Source organism: Tupaia chinensis, unplaced genomic scaffold (genome assembly GCF_000334495.1).
Source record: "Tupaia chinensis unplaced genomic scaffold, TupChi_1.0 Scaffold000527_1, whole genome shotgun sequence".
In the NCBI taxonomy this organism is placed as follows: Eukaryota; Metazoa; Chordata; class Mammalia; order Scandentia; family Tupaiidae; genus Tupaia; species Tupaia belangeri.
The window spans coordinates 2,842,296-2,860,985 of record NW_006160040.1 but is presented as its reverse complement, the minus strand read 5'-3'; the positions used below and the strand labels follow the sequence as shown (position 1 = coordinate 2,860,985).

General features: G+C 41.1%; 1 protein-coding gene across 1 annotated transcript in view; it reads left to right on the top strand.

The window, feature by feature from the left end:
- Positions 1-18,690, top strand: part of PDSS2 (decaprenyl diphosphate synthase subunit 2) — a 303,979-nt gene that overhangs the window by 87,957 nt on the left and 197,332 nt on the right. Inside the window, exon 2 of the mRNA XM_006156956.2 lies at positions 16,044-16,178. Coding sequence (XP_006157018.1) covers positions 16,044-16,178 — 135 coding nt within the window. The remainder of the gene's footprint in view (positions 1-16,043; positions 16,179-18,690) is intronic.

The window sequence follows — 18,690 nt, the reverse complement described above, 5'->3', positions numbered from 1 at the left end:
ACAGTCCCAATTTCAAATTTTAGTTTTTTGGTGGGGGAGAGATTTTTGCTATAGGATGCATGCACTCGCCAGAGTTGGAGAAAGACAGAGAAAAAAGAAAGTGAGAAATGACGCCCTGGGGGAATGGCCCTGCCACAATCCTTTCTCTTCTATTCTCTTCCCAGGATTTTGTGCATGCACACACTCACTCCCAGCGTCAGTTTCAAGCTGCCAGGTCTGGGATTCCAACCATGATAGGCCGTATGGGAGTCCAGTGCCTCAAACACTATGCTATCTGCTGGCCCCTCAATTTTCAATTCTGCCTTTCCCACTTGTTTTTGACCTTGGACAAGAAGCTAAGCTATTCCTAAGCCTCAACTTTCTCAACTGTAAAATGGATATGACTATAAAACCTATTCAGCAGAGCTGGTAAATGCATGTAAAAATATGTGTTCCACAAAATACGCTGTTAAAATGAGCTTACCCCTAGGGAACCAGCAGTTAGCGTAATGGCTATGTCGCTGGACTTCCACGTAGTTGACCACGGTTCGCGCCCCGGACCCGGTGGCTTAAAACTCACGTCGGGCGTGTGTGCATGCATGCCCAAGATCTCGAGAGGAGAATGGAGGAGAAGGGATTGTGGCGTGACCATCCCCCCTGGGGGGTGATTTCTCGGTTTCTGTCTCTATGTCTCTCTCTGTCTCTCTGGAGAGCGCACGCACCCTATAGCAAAAACCTCTCTAAAAAAAAAAAGAGCTTGCCCCCTGCCCTCCCATCGCTATTGCTCCTCTCCTCATCCCAAATGTGACAGTCAAAAAGATAAGATCCATTGCCTTTTTTTTTTTTTTTGGAGAGGTTTTTACTATGGGGCACAGGCACTCACCAGAAAGAGAGAGACAGAAAGACAGAAAGCGAGAAATCACTATCAAGGGGGAATGGCCATGCCACAATCCCTTCTCCTCCATTCTCTTGGGATCTTGGGCACGCACGCACACGTGGCCCATGTGAGTTTAAGCCACTGGGTCTGGGACTCGAACCGCGGTCGAGTACGTGGAAGTCCAGCAACATCCTATCATTGCCATTTTTATGGAATGTGCATGGGGGAGATTTTCAATTATTTCTATTACTTTTTTCTTATTTCAGTGGAACAAAGGCCATCGTTTTCTGCTCATACCCAGCAGTTTTTCAGGAAGGAAAACTGTTGGGGGAGAAATGGCATCCTAATGAGGCAGAGCATAATGATGACCTCAGCGCTTTCAGTATTTCCTAGTACTTCACAGCTACTGTGCTGTCCTTTACTCTTTTCACCTTTTAAAAATGGATTACTTCAGTATTAATTAGGACAAAATACAGTTATTAGGATAGGAATAAAAATCCAGTCCAGCCTCATAAGTTACTAGGTTTAAATGGCGATTTCCTGACCTATTTTAATATCTTCCTGGAAATTAAAGCAGAATCCTGGGGCCATGACTTGAACCCACACTGAGCCATGTGGGATCCAGTTGCCCTGTGGATAGTGCTTAACTACTGTGCTGCAGGGCTGGCCTTGCTGCATTTTCTTAGGAAACATTGCTTTAAAACAAAATACACCATGAGCCAGCCAGTGGTGTGGTGGTTAAGGCAGCTGGATCCCTCGTGGCCACCTGTACAGTTCAAGTTCCAGACTCGAGACCTAAAAATATGCTAGGTGCACATTTGTGTGTGCCCAAGAACCCCAGAGGCAAGTGCAGGACAAGGGAATGCAGTGTGGCCATCCCTGGGGAGTGCTTTCTCACTTTCTCTCTCTTGCTCTCTCTCTGGTGAGCTCATGAGCCCTATAGCAAAATTAAAAAACAAAACAAAACAAACAAACAAAACACTTCTTAGCAACATTTTAAAATTGTGATATTGTGGGATGGGACCCAGCAAGTCTCAGAATTGATAAAGTTAAGCAAGTTTCTGTGATTCATGAAGTTTCTTTATGAAAAATTTTAACTATTAGCCTACTTTCCTAAAATCCCCTAAAAATATAAGAACATTTTTCTACCTAACAGAGTATTTCAGAAATATATCAATATGTGACTCTCTTAGTGCTGTTTAGTAGGAAATGATTGGATCTCACTCAATTTAATTTAAATGCATTTTTTCTTGCCCAGTTTATTTTTTGTTTTGTTTTTGTTTTCTACTTTATTAAGCTAATGGTAACATATTTACTCAAGAGAGGCAATTTGTTATAAATACCTACCAATGTTTAGTATGCGTTGGTATGCAAAGAATGGGATATTTATCATTTCAAAGTACCTCCCAACAAAACACTTACTATTGGGGGAAAAGTAGAGAAGCCTGGTAGAAATCACCTTGACAGCAAATGGTCAAATATATATCAGCTGTCATGGACAAACTGAAATTGAGGTGGAAAGAATATAACATTATTTCTTTGATCTTCCTACCAAAAATGCATAACCTGAATCTAATCATGAAGAAACCTCAGATAAACCCACACTGAGAGAACGTCTACAAAATAACCCAAGATCTTAAAAACCGTCAAGGCTCTGCAAGTCAAGGGATGACTAAAAAACTTCTAGATAAAAGAAGTATTAAGACATGACAACTATTGATAAATGCAGATATAGTTCTGAATTTGATCCTTTTGCTTTGAATGATATTATTGGAGTAATTGGCAAGACTTGAATGGGATCTGGGAATTAGATGGTAGTAGTGTATTCCTGTTCATTTCCCAATTTTAATGGTTGTTTTGTGGTTATTAGGAGAATGTTCTTATTTATAGGATATATATCCTAAAGTATTCCAGGGTAATGGGGTACCAAGTCAGCAATTGACTTGAGTGCTTCAGGGGAAAAAAAAGTTGTTTTATTCTGTACTTGTCACTTTCCTGTAACTTTGAGTTCCCCAAGTTCCCTTTGTTTTGAAATAGAGGATGGGGAAAACTGTAGGCTCTAGTCCTCATGGCTCGGTTAGAGCCATGGTTCTACCACTGATTATTTCCTTGTGTCTCCGTTCGTCATCTGTAAAATTGGGATAGTACCTTACAAGCTTGTTTGAGTATATTTGTCTAAGAAGTACTAAGAGTAGTGCCTGCAATAGATTATATCTTTTGGGTTTACTGCTTTTTCCTTTCTAGGATAAATTGGCCAAGATTCGGTCCCTAGTGTATCAATAAGCAGTAGTTAGAATCTTAGACTATTTATTATTGTTTGTGGAAACTTTGGAAACATTTCCATTTAGAAATATGAAGCAAACATTGTGTTACAGATTGAAATACATGTAGAAATTTGATTTTTTAAATTTCGAGTGGTTATAGAGTTTTGAAACTATTAACAATAGCTGTTTTATTTTGGCTTGATATTCCAATGGTTGTTTAAAGGTGTTCAGTCTGAACCAATAATAAGTGAAACCTAGCCTGTTCCACTCCTTTGCTCCCTCTGCCCTCTCACATCGGTTCAAATTCAGGCCGCACCATTATTGATCCCTGAGGACCAAAGACCTTCAGCTGTGAGGACTTCATGGTGCAGCAGTAATGTGCTGCTGAAGAGATGCCAGATTCCACATGGCAGTCACAGTTCCAATCCCCGCCTGCTCAGCCTAAGGCACGCCGGGCACTCATGCAATGCCCAGGCTCTGACAGGCTGGAGTACTGGAGGTCACTGTGTTGTGACCAGACGCTGTGGTCTCTCTTTCTTTCTCTCATGGGTGTTCTATCATGAATAAAGGGGCTTGGGGAACCAAACACTTCAATAAATAACTAGTAATTCAGGTAGCAGCTTTGGAATCAGACAGTCCCAATTTCAAATTTTAGTTTTTTGGTGGGGGAGAGATTTTTGCTATAGGATGCATGCACTCGCCAGAGTTGGAGAAAGACAGAGAAAAAAGAAAGTGAGAAATGACGCCCTGGGGGAATGGCCCTGCCACAATCCTTTCTCTTCTATTCTCTTCCCAGGATTTTGTGCATGCACACACTCACTCCCAGCGTCAGTTTCAAGCTGCCAGGTCTGGGATTCCAACCATGATAGGCCGTATGGGAGTCCAGTGCCTCAAACACTATGCTATCTGCTGGCCCCTCAATTTTCAATTCTGCCTTTCCCACTTGTTTTTGACCTTGGACAAGAAGCTAAGCTATTCCTAAGCCTCAACTTTCTCAACTGTAAAATGGATATGACTATAAAACCTATTCAGCAGAGCTGGTAAATGCATGTAAAAATATGTGTTCCACAAAATACGCTGTTAAAATGAGCTTACCCCTAGGGAACCAGCAGTTAGCGTAATGGCTATGTCGCTGGACTTCCACGTAGTTGACCACGGTTCGCGCCCCGGACCCGGTGGCTTAAAACTCACGTCGGGCGTGTGTGCATGCATGCCCAAGATCTCGAGAGGAGAATGGAGGAGAAGGGATTGTGGCGTGACCATCCCCCCTGGGGGGTGATTTCTCGGTTTCTGTCTCTATGTCTCTCTCTGTCTCTCTGGAGAGCGCACGCACCCTATAGCAAAAACCTCTCTAAAAAAAAAAAGAGCTTGCCCCCTGCCCTCCCATCGCTATTGCTCCTCTCCTCATCCCAAATGTGACAGTCAAAAAGATAAGATCCATTGCCTTTTTTTTTTTTTTTGGAGAGGTTTTTACTATGGGGCACAGGCACTCACCAGAAAGAGAGAGACAGAAAGACAGAAAGCGAGAAATCACTATCAAGGGGGAATGGCCATGCCACAATCCCTTCTCCTCCATTCTCTTGGGATCTTGGGCACGCACGCACACGTGGCCCATGTGAGTTTAAGCCACTGGGTCTGGGACTCGAACCGCGGTCGAGTACGTGGAAGTCCAGCAACATCCTATCATTGCCATTTTTATGGAATGTGCATGGGGGAGATTTTCAATTATTTCTATTACTTTTTTCTTATTTCAGTGGAACAAAGGCCATCGTTTTCTGCTCATACCCAGCAGTTTTTCAGGAAGGAAAACTGTTGGGGGAGAAATGGCATCCTAATGAGGCAGAGCATAATGATGACCTCAGCGCTTTCAGTATTTCCTAGTACTTCACAGCTACTGTGCTGTCCTTTACTCTTTTCACCTTTTAAAAATGGATTACTTCAGTATTAATTAGGACAAAATACAGTTATTAGGATAGGAATAAAAATCCAGTCCAGCCTCATAAGTTACTAGGTTTAAATGGCGATTTCCTGACCTATTTTAATATCTTCCTGGAAATTAAAGCAGAATATATATAAATGTTGTTTATTCTTCTTCTATTTTAATTGCCAGAGGGCATGTGCACTGCCAGAGAAAGAAACAGAGAGAGAGAGAGAATGCACACAGTGGGGTATGATCAGGCTGCAGTCTTCCCTCCTTCACTTTTCTATCTTTTTAGGATTTGGGACATGTGTGAATACATGGCCAGTGTGTTTTTTCAAGCCTCGGCGACTGGGATTCAAACTGCAGTTAGCCATGCAAGATACAGTTCCCTTAACCGCTGGACTTAGGGCCATCCCTTTAAGTTAGTTCTTGTAAGTAGCCCTTCAGTCCACTATTTCTGTGGAGATTTATAGTCTGTCCAGTTTCAAGGACAGGACCAAGGTGTTCATAAAAACAAGGAAGAAAAACTGGGACCAGCAGTCAGTGTAATGGCTATGTCGCTGGACTCCCATGTAGCTGACTGTGGTTCAAGTCCCAGACCTGGTGGCTTAAACTCACGACGGGCGTGTGTGTGTGTGTGTGTGCCCAAGATCCTGAGAGGAGAATGGAGAAGGGATTGTGATGTGGCCATCCCCCCTGGGGGGGTGATTTCTCGCTTTCTGTCTCTCTGTCTTTCTGGCGAGCACACATGCGCTATAGCAAAGAAGAAGAAGGAGGAGGAGGAGGAGGAGGAGGAGGGGGAGAAGGAGAAGAAGAAGAAGAAGAAGAAGAAAAACTAGATCTCCTCCTTCCCTCAGAGTTGTCATGTGCAGACTGTTTTAGAGGATCAGCTGTCTCAGGCCACCAGAGGGCACAGGGCCATATGTCACAGCAGGGCCTACACAGGTCCTTGTTTCCATATATGACTTCTAGGCTGTGGAGTAGACCCTGACAGCTCTTCAGTCTGTAAGGTTTTTGTTTTGTTTTGTTTTAATTTTGGATATTAACCTGCAAGTCACTTTCACTGTACTGCACTTTTCTCAGCGTCTGTGTGAATGGGGGCCATTCAAGGCTTCTGTGACACTGTGCTGAAAGAGCCCCGTGTCCATACTTGGGAGCCTTGTTGAACATGTCTGTAGGAAGAGGCCATGCCCCTCTGCAGGCCTTGAGCTCATTACATCAGACCTGTAATCAAGAGAGATTTCAAGGAGATGTTCAGGAAAATTAAACTTTGAAAAAAAATGTCCACCTCTCTTACCTAGAAGGCACTTTTTAAGCCCTACTTCCAAGCCATCTCTCTGTTTTATGCTCTGTATTCTAATTCTGCTGTGATCATTATCTCTCTGGTTTGGGTGAATATGGGCTTGGAGACAGACGTCTGAATTGAGTCCCAGGACTCTCAATTATTGCCTGTATAATTTTAGACAAGTTATGTTATTAACTCACTAAACAGTATTTATTGAATGTGTGCCAGGCACCATTCTAAACACTGGAGAAACAACTGTAGACAATTAAATGTGCTATAACATACTTATATTCTCATCAAGGAAGACAGTCAGTAACCAGAGTAAATGATAAGCTACAGATGTTTAGTATACATGATTATAATAACTGATATGGAGAAAATAAACTATCCCTATAAGCCTCAATATCCTTATCAACAAAGTGGCAATAACTACCATCTACTGGGATGGCTGTTAGGTTAGATAAGACAGAACACATGGGGGCCGGCAGGTAACATAGTGGTTAAGGGTGCTGGACTCCCACACGGACCACCGTGTTTTGAGTCCCAGACCTGCTCTCTCTCTGTCTCTGGTCAATTTAAATAAATATTTAAAAATTAAAAAAAAATATATATATATATGAAAACTCAGGGATGCCATGGTGAATGAAGCAGACTGTACCTGCATAGCTTACTGGCAATCCAGTAAGAAGAGATTTCTTCCCAGACCCTTTGTCTTGCTAGGGTAGACCAAGTGTTATTATTCTCTGAGGTTTAAAGGGGCTAGAATAACATGTATGAACTTATTCCAGGTGTATTTACTCAGTAATAAGTAGACACATATTTCAAGTATCTTTTACCTACTAAGTAAAGACACTTCCTATTCATTAAGTGCCATATAAAAGAAACTTTAAAAATCTCTGGGGCCAGCAGATGGGATAGTGGTTACGTCACTGGGCTTCCAAATAGCCAACTGCAGTTCGAGTCCTGGACCTGGTAGCTTGAAAATCTTGCCAGGTGCATGTGTGTGTGCGTGCCCAAGATCCTGGGAGGAGAATGGAGGAAAAGGGATAGTGGCATGGCCACCCACTCCAGGGACTGAGGGGGTGGTTTCTCAATTTCCCTCTCACCATCTCTGTTTCTCTCTCTCTCTGACAAGTGCAAGTGCCCTAAGGCAAAAACCTCTTAAAATCTAATCATTTGAGTCAGCTAGTGGTGTGATAGTTAAGGTGGCTGGATCCCACATGGCAAACTGCACAGTTTGAGGCCAGACCCAGCAGCTTGTAAAATACACTGGCTTGTGGACATGCATGCCCAAAATCCCAATGTGATTATTCCCCTTGGGGAATGTTTTCTCACTTTGTCTGTCTCTCCAGTGAGTACATATGCTATATAGCAAAAAAAAAAAAAAAAAGAATAAAAAACCTAATCATTTTTTTGATGCCCATAATTTGAGAGATGTCACCATCATAGCAATCCGTCCCCTTTACTGCCTCTGTTGGTGGCCATTTTAACTATCTATAAGGTCTCAATGTTAATTGAGGGTCAACATTAGAGATTATGAGAGCTAATAGTTTTGAACTTAGCCAGTCATGGAATCTCTTCTCTGGTGACAATGTTCTTTTCTTTGGTGGAAGATAAATACAAGCAATCTGTGTCCCACCACCCCTGTCCCATCTAATTCTCCCTGGTGTTGGTCTCCTGTGCCTTGAATTCATGGTTGATTTTGGAAGAATAAATGAGATTTTCCTAAAAATTCTGTACTTCTGAGCCATTATGTTGCACTTACATAGTTTTATATCTTGATTGTTTTCCCACTCATTTTCAAGCACATTTTCCCTGCTAAAATTTGTGATGTATTTCACTTTGCTATCCCTACTCCCCCAAATTTGCCCTTGAGGTATTATCTGCTTTTCTGTGAAGTATTTCATCATTTTTTCCCAACTTGCTGATTTTTACTGGCTTCTTCCATCTGCTAGTGTATCTTTTACATTTGGCTTTAGCTTCTTATTAATAGGTTATATAAATGCCCATTGCATTGCCTACCTTTTTGTCTTTTTCAACTTGTTCAAATATATATATATATTACAAACCCTAGACAGCCATTACTAACATAGAAACATTGTTTTTGATGAAAATGTGCTTGCATACTAACTGAGTAAAACCACAAAAAGTTACAGAAGATTAACCTGAGCGCAGTTCTCTATATTTGAGACTATTGAAGTTGGAACTGCAGGTTGAGGAAAGCACTGAGTCCTAAGGGCACGCTCACTCACGTTCGGTTGATTTGCTGTCTGCACAGGCGGACTGTGGCAGTGGGAGGTGTGATTCACAGCACATTAGCTGGGAGCCGGTGTCAATGCCTGAGCGGGGTGTGAGCCTCATGGGTCTGTGTAACGTAAGGATGCCTATGTTCCAACACTCGATTTTTCTACCCTCTCGCTTTAGTATTAAATTGATTTATTTTTTTAAATGTAAACAAAAGGGGTCTTGTACATAAAAATTATTGTGTAAGATCATTTTAAAATTTTTCAGTGTGACCGAATATTATTTTCTAAAATGGTCCTCTTTTATTCCAGTAGTATTTAAAAAATAAATCATCTATTATTATTTCAGTGAAAAAGCCTTTGTTGTCATTGTTGTCATTTTCTTTTTCTTTTTCTTCTTCTTATTATTTGTTTTCTAACAGTGAGTTTAATTCCCATGTGGCCAGGCATATCTTGCTACAAATGTGATCAATTATGACCTTATTTTATGCTTCTTATTTATTTCAGTCATATTTTGGTAAACTCCTGGTGGTCAAAAACCATTTCTAAGTGCTCCTGGTTTGATTTCCTCCCCACTCTGGACTTCTATGCCTTACTCCTATTCTATTTTCTCTTTTTCCTTCCTTACTTTTTCCCAGGCACCTGTCTCCTGCCACATGCCCATCAAACCTAATTGCAGCTTCAGGAGGGCTTTGGTGAGGCACTTCCTTGGCCCTGCGGTCCCTCAGGGATTTAATGCGGGTGGGATGTGCATGCGCCCCTCAAGCCATGTCAAGGGCTGCTACAGCTTCCAGATTCTAAAGGCTAGTCACCTCAGGCCAAAGTTGTTTCAAGTCTAGGACAGCTTAGTCTCAGGATAGATATGGCAGTAATAATACAATCTGGGTCATTTTGTCAATGAAAATTAACTTCCAGTTCTTCTGCTAATTTTATATAAAAATCTGACAGGCAGACTATTTTTAGTCTCTCTCAAATTATTGTGCTTTAAAGCAATTTGTCTTGAGTGTTAATTTTTTTCTTTTACAACTGAGTAATATTACTGTCATTGAATTTTTAATTATATGTATTTTTTGAGAGGTTTTTGCTATAGGGCGCGTGTGCTCACCAGACAGAGAGAGACAGAGAGACAGAAAGCAAGAAATCAACCCCCAGGGGGTATGGCCACGCCGCAATCCCTTCTCCTCCATTCTCCTCTCGGGATCCTGGGCACACACGCACACGTGCCCGGCGTGAGTTTAAGCCACCGGGTCCGGGACGTGAACCATGGTCAACTACGTGGGAGTCCAGCGACAGCCATTACGCTAACTGCTGGTCCCATAATTACATGTATTTTTTTAAACATCACTTCTTTGATACCATTTAAACTTGGCCTGATATCTGAATCTCAAAAACATTAAAGATGAAGTATGAGAACACAAAAGACACCCAACTAGGAGTCCAGGGTTCATTAAGTGTACTTAATCTTTTTCCTTCAAATGAGATACACAACTCACATGTAAGTCATTTGCCTTCTTATAAGTCTGTTGTTTTTAAAATAGAGTGTTTTCTCCCAGACTTAAAAAAGAAATCTGTGCTCTTATATATATTTGGAAAATAAATCACCCTTAATCTTGAAATTCAAGTGTGATGGCCTCTTGTAGGTATAAATTGTTTTCTTAATATTTTATTGAAATTTATCAAGAGGACTGGCTCTGTGGTACAGTGGTAATGAGTGCTCAAGAAAAGCCGAATCCCTCCAACTCTGCTGAGCACCCATGCCCTATAGAAGTTTTTTTAAAAAATAATAAATAAATGGAGCCAGCAGGTGGTGTGCTAGTTAAGAGCGCTGGACTCCCACGTGGCCAACCACAGTTCAAGTCCCAGACCTGGGGACTTGCTTTCTCACTCTCCCCTCCCATCTCTTGCTCTAGCCCTCTCTGGTCAAGTTAAAATAAATAAATCAATGAATAAATAAAGTAAAATAATTCTTAAAAAATAATAAAAAGATTAAATAAATCTTTTTTTTAAATTTAGGGAACAGGTTCTTTGATATGGCACAAATTTTATGTACAGTATTTTTTTCAATATAGCATTTAAATAACAAATCTCAGCATGTTTTAGAATGTATTGGGGCTTTTCATATGTGTGGCTGTAACTTTTAAAGAGCTCATATTTTAGGAAGAGGGACTCAAGGTTTCAGAGCCGACGTGTTGAATGAGACAATGGATAGCAGAAGGGGAGATGGAAGAGCCTGGGGAGAGGAGCAGGGCTGTGACGGAAGTGTGTAGAATGGAGTCTGCTGCCCTCCTCGAAGCTGTTCATTTCCTCATCTCTCATGTGGTGAGACCTCTTCCGTGCCAGTTACTCTGGGTATAGGGCATCCAGAGATGCCACAGCCTTGTGAGGGAGTCCTGTGAACAAATAAAGAGCAAGGTGACAAAGCACAAGTGAGCCCGGGTTGTGGAGCCTGAATTTGTGGCATTTCATTATGAACTGATTAAGGGTGGTTAGTAATTATTTAACTTTTCTAAGGTTTTTTGCCCATTTTTCTCAGTGTAAAGAGCCATTACTAGTTATCTTACATGATTTTTGTGTGGATTAGAGTATATGTATGTAAGACAACAGAAGCCTGGCATCATGTATGCTACATTGTGTTAGAGTAGTCATGGCTACCATTTCTGTTACGCAATGTATTAGGTGTCTAACTAGGGGTTTCTAACAGGTACTGTAAAGGCCCATGGTAGAGGCCATGACTGGCCCTAGTTTCTGTCACCGTACTGCTGTAGTTCTCAGTCACTATTGTACATGTATATACATACTTCTTCATCAGTGTCTGTGGAGACACTTCTTGTTTGCCTGTGAACATAATGCATTCCTTCATGTTGGTTACTCACCCTTCCTCAGTGCCCTGAACACAGGAATTCTGCGAGGTTCCTTTGGTCTTCCCATCTCACTCCTGCCCATCTCATCTCTGCCTTTCCCACTCCTGTTCTCTTCCCTCTCCTTGCCTTCCTTTCCCTTTCCTTTTCTCTTTTCTTTCAAAAACCCATCCATCAATTCCTACTGCTTCAGCCATCACTTCAATGAAGATGCTTCCCAAATCTCTATCCACAGCCTTTCCAGCTGCCTGCTGGGCATCTCCATCTGGAAGTCCTTCTTGCTTTCAAAGTTAACATGTCCAAACCTGAACTCATTAATTCCCCATTAGCTCTCCTTCCTCTTTCCAATCCCTACTAATGGCAGCATCATCACCTCCAGCAAACTGGTTTGAAACTTAAATTCAGCCCCTACCTTTCCTTTGCTTCTTGATCCTTCCCCACGGCCTCCATCATCTAGTCGGTTGGCCAGACTAACCTGTTCCCCTCCATGCTGTTACCATCATTCAGCTTTTTTTCGCCATCCCTGCTGCTACTATCCTAATTTAGGCCTTCATTATCTCCCTCCCACCTGGACACTGCGAAAGGCCCTTCCTAACTAATCTTCCCTCTTCTTTCCACTGCACCCGACATGCTATCGCCAGTGTAACAGTATTAGACCCAGAGTAACAGTTTTAGTCTTTAGCTCTAATCATGCTGCTCCCTTGCTGACAAGCCATCCATGCCTCCAGATTGCCTGCAGAATGAAGTGCAGACTCTAACCCTGACTTCAAGGCCGTCACTCTCTAGGCGGTCTGTTTTTCTGGGCTTGTTCACCCTCACACATTGCCTAAATGGATAGTCCCTCAGCTCCTAAACCAGCTCTCCATTCTTCTACCTCCTTGTCACTGCTTATCCTGTTTCGTTTTCCTAAAATATCCTTGTTTCCATTACAGTAACCCCATCCCCATCCATTCCTACCTCTATGCTCTGTCAGGGAAATTCGACCATCTTTCAAGCTCAGTCTGCATGTTGCCTCTGCTATGAGGAACACCTCTAGGAAGAAGCAATTTTCTTTCTTCCTCAGTGTGCTCATAACTGTTTAACCATATTTTGAACCAACAGTATAGCTCCTTCCTTATAGCTCTTATTCCTTTATATACCCCATACTTGGCACATTTGTTGAAATGGAATTTGAGAGGATGTATGGAGAGGTACATATGATGGTTTGAGGATCAGAGATCCTTTCACAATTGAGTTAAGGAGAAAATTAGTTAATAGCTGTAGAAAGACATGATGCAGTAAGAACTACAGCCTGCCATCTAAAGCATGATGTCAAAAGGATATAGAGCTGACTTGCCAAAAATGTCACCTACTTGGGAACCAGCAGTTAGCATAATGGCTATGTCGCTGGACTCCCACGTAGTCGACCGCGGTTCGTGTCCCGGACCCGGTGGCTTAAAACTCACGCCGGGTGCGTGTGCGTGCGTGCCCAAGATCCCGAGAGGAGAATGGAGGAGAAGGGATTGCGGCGTGACCATCCCCCCTGGGGGGTGATTTCTCGCTTTCTGTCTCTATGTCTCTCTCTGTCTGTCTGGCGAGCGCACGCGCCCTACAGTGAAAATCTCTCCAAAAAAAAAAAATGTCACCTACTCAATTTTTATTTCTATTGGCTAGCTGTTAGAATATTGGTGTTATCAGTATTTACCATTCATCTCTTATAGACCTGAAGCAGAATTTTGGAGAAAGCCAAGTTTCTCCTCTCAAAATTCAGCTTATAGACTTTGAAGAAAAATATTGATTGTTTAAAATTAGTGATGTAGTTATATTAGCTCATTATCCAGGGCTATATAATATGCAACATCCATTTAAATTGCATCAAAATATTACCTTAGGTTTGTCACATCTCTAGTTTATCCACCAAACTATCCTCATATTTCTCACTGAATACTGCAGAAGCCTTCTAATTGGGTTGCTTATCCAGAGTTTCCTCCTTTCTCCTCCACCCAAGTTGTTTTCTTATTTTTTTTAAGAATTATTTAACTTTATTTATTTATTCAATTTTTTATTTAATTTGACCAGAGAGAGACAGAGCAAGAGTGAGAGTAAGAAAGTGAGAAAGCAAGCTGAGTGAGAAAGCAGGTCCGGGACTCGAATGGTGGTTGGCCATGTGGGAGTCCAGCGCCCCTAACCACCACGCCACCTGCCGGCCCCTGCCAAGTTGTTTTTCCACATTGATGATAGAAGATTCTATTGGGTCATTGAAAAAATCATGATGTCTTTTTCTGTTTTTCTATGCAAAACTCTGTCACGACTTTTCCGATGACCCAATATTTTCTTTATCTTCAGAAATATCTGGTTATGTCATTGGTCGCGAAATAAAATACTGCAATGCCTTCGCATTGCTCTTTGAATAGAGAGCAGGCCTCTGATCAGGATCTGTCTGGCCTGTCTGGTCTGGTCCCTGTGTGCTCCAGCCATATTTCTACAGGGCTCCAGCCTTGAATGTGCTCATTCGTGTGCTGTGAGTGCCCTGCCCTTACCTGCTCTCTTCCCGCCCCCTTCTTTCACATCCGTTCCTCCTTTGGGTTCAACTCTGTCACCATCTCTCAAGGAAGCTTCTGACCCTCCTGATGCAATTTCTCTATTATAAAGAATTTGGGACATTTCTATGATTATTTGCTTCTTTTGTGATGTAACTTAGTTATCTTAACTTTCTTTTCCTGGGAAATTAGAAGTTATTTTTCACAAATATTAACCCTTCTAACTTGCTGAAAAATCATTTACTGGGTTAAGGAGAAAGCAGAGAAGAAGCAATAGCTGTTAATTTGTAGAGAACATGAAGATTTATCTTACTTTGTAACAGAGAAGTAAGAAAGGACCTTCTTTAACATTTTTGTTTGGCAACCTAAGAGACAAAGATTTTTCTTCAGTAATGGACTCATTATTTTCGACTGTGTTAACTTAATTAACTTAAACTGATTCTTTGTTCAAAACTCATAAAGGAAGTCAATAATTCAAGTATTATAATACTAATTTTAATGTATTTTCACCACATTCAGAAACGATGTTTGTGTATTGCTTGTGTGTGCTGTATCGGACTTTCACAAACATTATTCTAAATATTAATTTGTTGTAATATATTGTCCATATACTTCTTTCTTTTCAGTTCTTTTTTTCTCTTTTTTTTGTGATGCCATTTAGTTTTTGTATGACAACCATTCACAATATTTTAAAAAGAAAATATATTTCTGAAAAGTATTCTTAGCTTCAATTATAGCAGAAATGATAAAAGTTCAATCCTTATAGCAAAGAAACATGACATTCTTAGGCCTTATTATTGCCTGGAACAATAATGCTCTCTTTTAAGAAAACAAAACAAACAAACAAAAAAATCTTAAAAAAAAAAAAAAGGTGTGCTCACTAGAGAGAGACAGAGAAAGAGAGAGTGAGAAAGCACTCCCCATGGGAAATGGTCCCACCACAATCCCTTCTTCTTTACTTTTCCCTCCTTTATGAATTTTGGGCATGCACGTTCACATGTCTGGCATGTTTCTAAGCTGCCTGGTCTGGGACTCAAACTGTACTGTGGGCCACGTGGAGTCCAGCTGTCTTACCCACTACTCACAGGCTGGCCCTAACTTTTTATTTTTATTTGCCAGAGTATGCATGTGCTTGCTAGAGAAGGAGGGGAGTAAGCACTCCCCAGTGGGGCATGGTCATACTTCAATTCCTTGCCCTCCATTTCTCTATCCCATTGAGATTTGAGGCATATACACATATACCCAGCATGCTTTTCAAGGCCCTTGGGATGGGATTTGAATTGTGGTTGGCCATATGGAATCTGGCTCTCTTCACTCCTGGGCTGTGCTTTCCATAATGCTTGCTGGTAGTAGGAACCAGCAAGATTTTTTACTGATGGCATTTATTTTCATTTACATATGGGATACATTTAGAGTATTATAATTTGGATTTGGTTAATCCTTTCATTGTCTGAGCACCTTCTCTACCTGTGAAGACAAATCATTTTTTACCACTCTCTGTTAGTATCATCGTCACCAAATAATATCCCTTCATCCATGCCATAGTTTATGTCAGTTGCCATCAGTTAACTAGAAAGCTGTTTAAACACCATGTGTTCCTCTTCTTAGCACAGCAAATAAGATTGAGAGGCAGGATACAGACAGTGGGAAGACCCAGAAAGAGAAAGGAGCCAGATCTTCAAGCTTCACAACTTTTTAAAAACCAGCCACCAGCCCGCAGCATGGTAGTTGAGACGCTGGACTCCCACATGGCCCACCCAGTTTAAGTCCTGGAACTGGTGACTTGCTCTCTCACTTTGCCTCTCTCTGTCTCTCTCTGGTAAGTGCATGTACCCTGTAGCAAATTTAAAAATAATAATAATAATAATAAAATTTAAAAAATAATTCTTAAAAATAAAAACAGCCATGAGTTTCTCTACTTGTCACCTGAGCTCATCGCTTCCTCGCATTAACTCTTTTTCCTCCCCCCAGCAAGGTATTCTTTCACTAAGTCCCATTGTCCAGCTTAGAAGTTCTAATATACTCTTGGTGGTTTTGTAGCTTAATCTGATGATCCTGTATAGGTATAATTAATCTTCTTCTTTTTGTACTTGGCAGGGGGTTTGTCTATGACAGCCGGCATAACCTCCAGCTAAGGGGCTTGGTGGTACTACTTATTTCTAAAGCAGCCGGGCCCAGCAGTGTGAATGACTCGAGTGAGAACTACGACATGGTCAGCGGGATCTACTCATGGTAAGAAGGAATCAGTCTTTGGACAGTGCTCTCTAAATTGTACTTTCTTTTATTGGACAGTGGTCAGTAGGGATCACTTTCTAGCTTTGTCATTCTCTGATTCAAAGATACATTAAAATATAAGATTTTAAAATGGATTTTTATTCTTTCTAATAAGTCTGATAGTCTTGGGCAGCTCCATGCATAACTCTAGTAAATTCCCGAACACATTTGTATCAGATACCTTCATTTCTACCTTGGGTATGTAAACTTTTTCTATTCATTACTGCACCCTTCCCTTATGTTGTCACGTCTCTGTAGAAACCTTTATATCCTTTAGTTTGGGATTAATGATTTTTTTAAGTTTATGTTTTAGTTTAGTTATGATGACTAGTGCATGCACACGTGAGAGTGAGTGAATAAAGCACCCTCAGTAGATCTCATCAGTTAGGGTGTCCTTCCTTAGCTCTCCAGCTCATCAGGAGCTTGGGCATACACAGGTATGTTTCAGGGCGGCTGCGCCGCGGATCCGAAACATCAGTTGGCCACGTGTCTTCCAGCACTGCAGTGCAGTGTGCTACCGACTGTGCCATCTAAATATGTGATTTTTAAACCTACTCAAAATGACACCTAGTTGTGGAAAGATTGATGCTACTATTATGTCGTCAGGAAAGTTATGACGTATTTTTCTGTTTTTCTATGCAAAAATGTGTCATGACTTTTCTGACAACCCAACACCATTTTAAGGAAAGTAGTGTACCTCAGTGCTGTAGCTTTCATTTTATTTTGCTTATTTTTATGGTAGAGAAGTTTTTACTGGTACTAGAGTCAGAATTTTTTACATCTTACACATTTATATCAATACATTTTAAGTATGTATTACCCATATTCTCCTTTATATAAAATAAACTTGAAAGTTTTAGTTTTGTTTTTTAAAAAAGCACTGCATATATATATATGTTTAGTAACAGTATATCAGCAATAATTTTATTTAATCCTAGGAGTATACTTGGCACTGTGGCAAAAGCTTATGGGGAAGTAACAATCTGTAGGCATCTGTAGGCTTGGCATATACAATGAAAAGTAACCTAAAAATATGGATGACAAGGAAATTTTCCTCACTTAAAAAAATAAAAAAACAAACAAACAAGCATTTCTAGAAACTGGGTTGTGGCTAATTGACCTTGTTGATTTACTTTAAACTCAATCCACATCTTTGACTTTTTCCCCCCGCTGTCTTACCCATAAATGCTTTTTTTCTGTCATAATATTTAGAGATGATGATTACTTGCCTGCTCTGAAGTTCAGCAATCCTTCGTCATTAACAAGCAAACAAAGATTACTGTCATGTCTACACATGACCACTCCTCCAGGCAGTATAATTTTGTAGACCTTTTTACCATTTATCCATACAGGTGTCTTCACTGAAAGGGATAGCTAGGCATCATTTTTAGTTCCTGTTCACTCTGAAATAATTTGTATTTGTTTGGTGCTTTTAAGTTACTAATAATTTTTATGGCAGTTGGACATTTGGGCCAGCTTCATGGTCTAGTGGTTAAGGCAGCTGGATCCCACACAGTAAACAGTGCAGTTCAAGTCCCAGACCTGGCAGTTTGAGAAACACATTGGATGTGTGTGCATATGCATCCAAAATCCTGAAAGGAGGGAGAGATAGAGGAGAAAGAATTGTAAGGTGATCATTACTCATGCAGAGTGCCTTCTCCTCTCCCTCATTCTCTATGTCTTTGGCAAGTGCACATGTACCTTGGCAAAATTCCTTTTCAAAAGGAAAAAAAAATTATATCATTTTATCTTTATAATAATGTCAAACGTTAAAGTTGTTATGCTTAAGGGCCAGCAGGTGGTGTGAAGATTAAGGCAGCCGGATCCCACATGGCTGGGTGTGCAGTTGGAGCCCTAGATGCAGCAGCTTCAAAATCTCGCTAGGCACCTGTGTGTGCATGCCCAAAATCTCAAGAGGAGACTGGAGGAGAAAGAATTGCAGTGCAGTCATCCCCCTTGGAGGTGACTTCTCAACTTTCCTTCTCTCTCTCTCTCTCTCTCTCTCTCTCTCTCTCTCTCTCTCTCTCTCTCGTGAGTATAGCAAAAACTAAAAGAGAGACAGAAAGAGAGAGAGATGGGCTCAGTGCCACAGTCCTCCAGCCTCCAGCAGTTTTTGCCATAGGGCGGGTGCCGCCATGCCCCAAGAAAAAGAAAAGAAAAAATTTTACTTAAGGAAACAGGTTCAAAAATCTTGGGCCAGCTCACAGGTGCTGTGGTAACAGACTGCTCAAGTGATGCTAGATGTATATGGAGATCACAGGTTCTTTTGCCCAGTTCATCTGTTCATGCCATGCACATACATGTGTGCTCCCAGGAAGGCTGAGACCCTGTTGGAGGTGCCTGTTTCTCTCTCTCTCTCTCTCTCTCTCTCTTTCTCTTTTTCTCTCTGTCTCTCACTATCATGAAAGAAATAAACTTTAAAAAAAAAGCACTTGAGACTTTTTCGTGTTATACAACTGACAAATGGGAA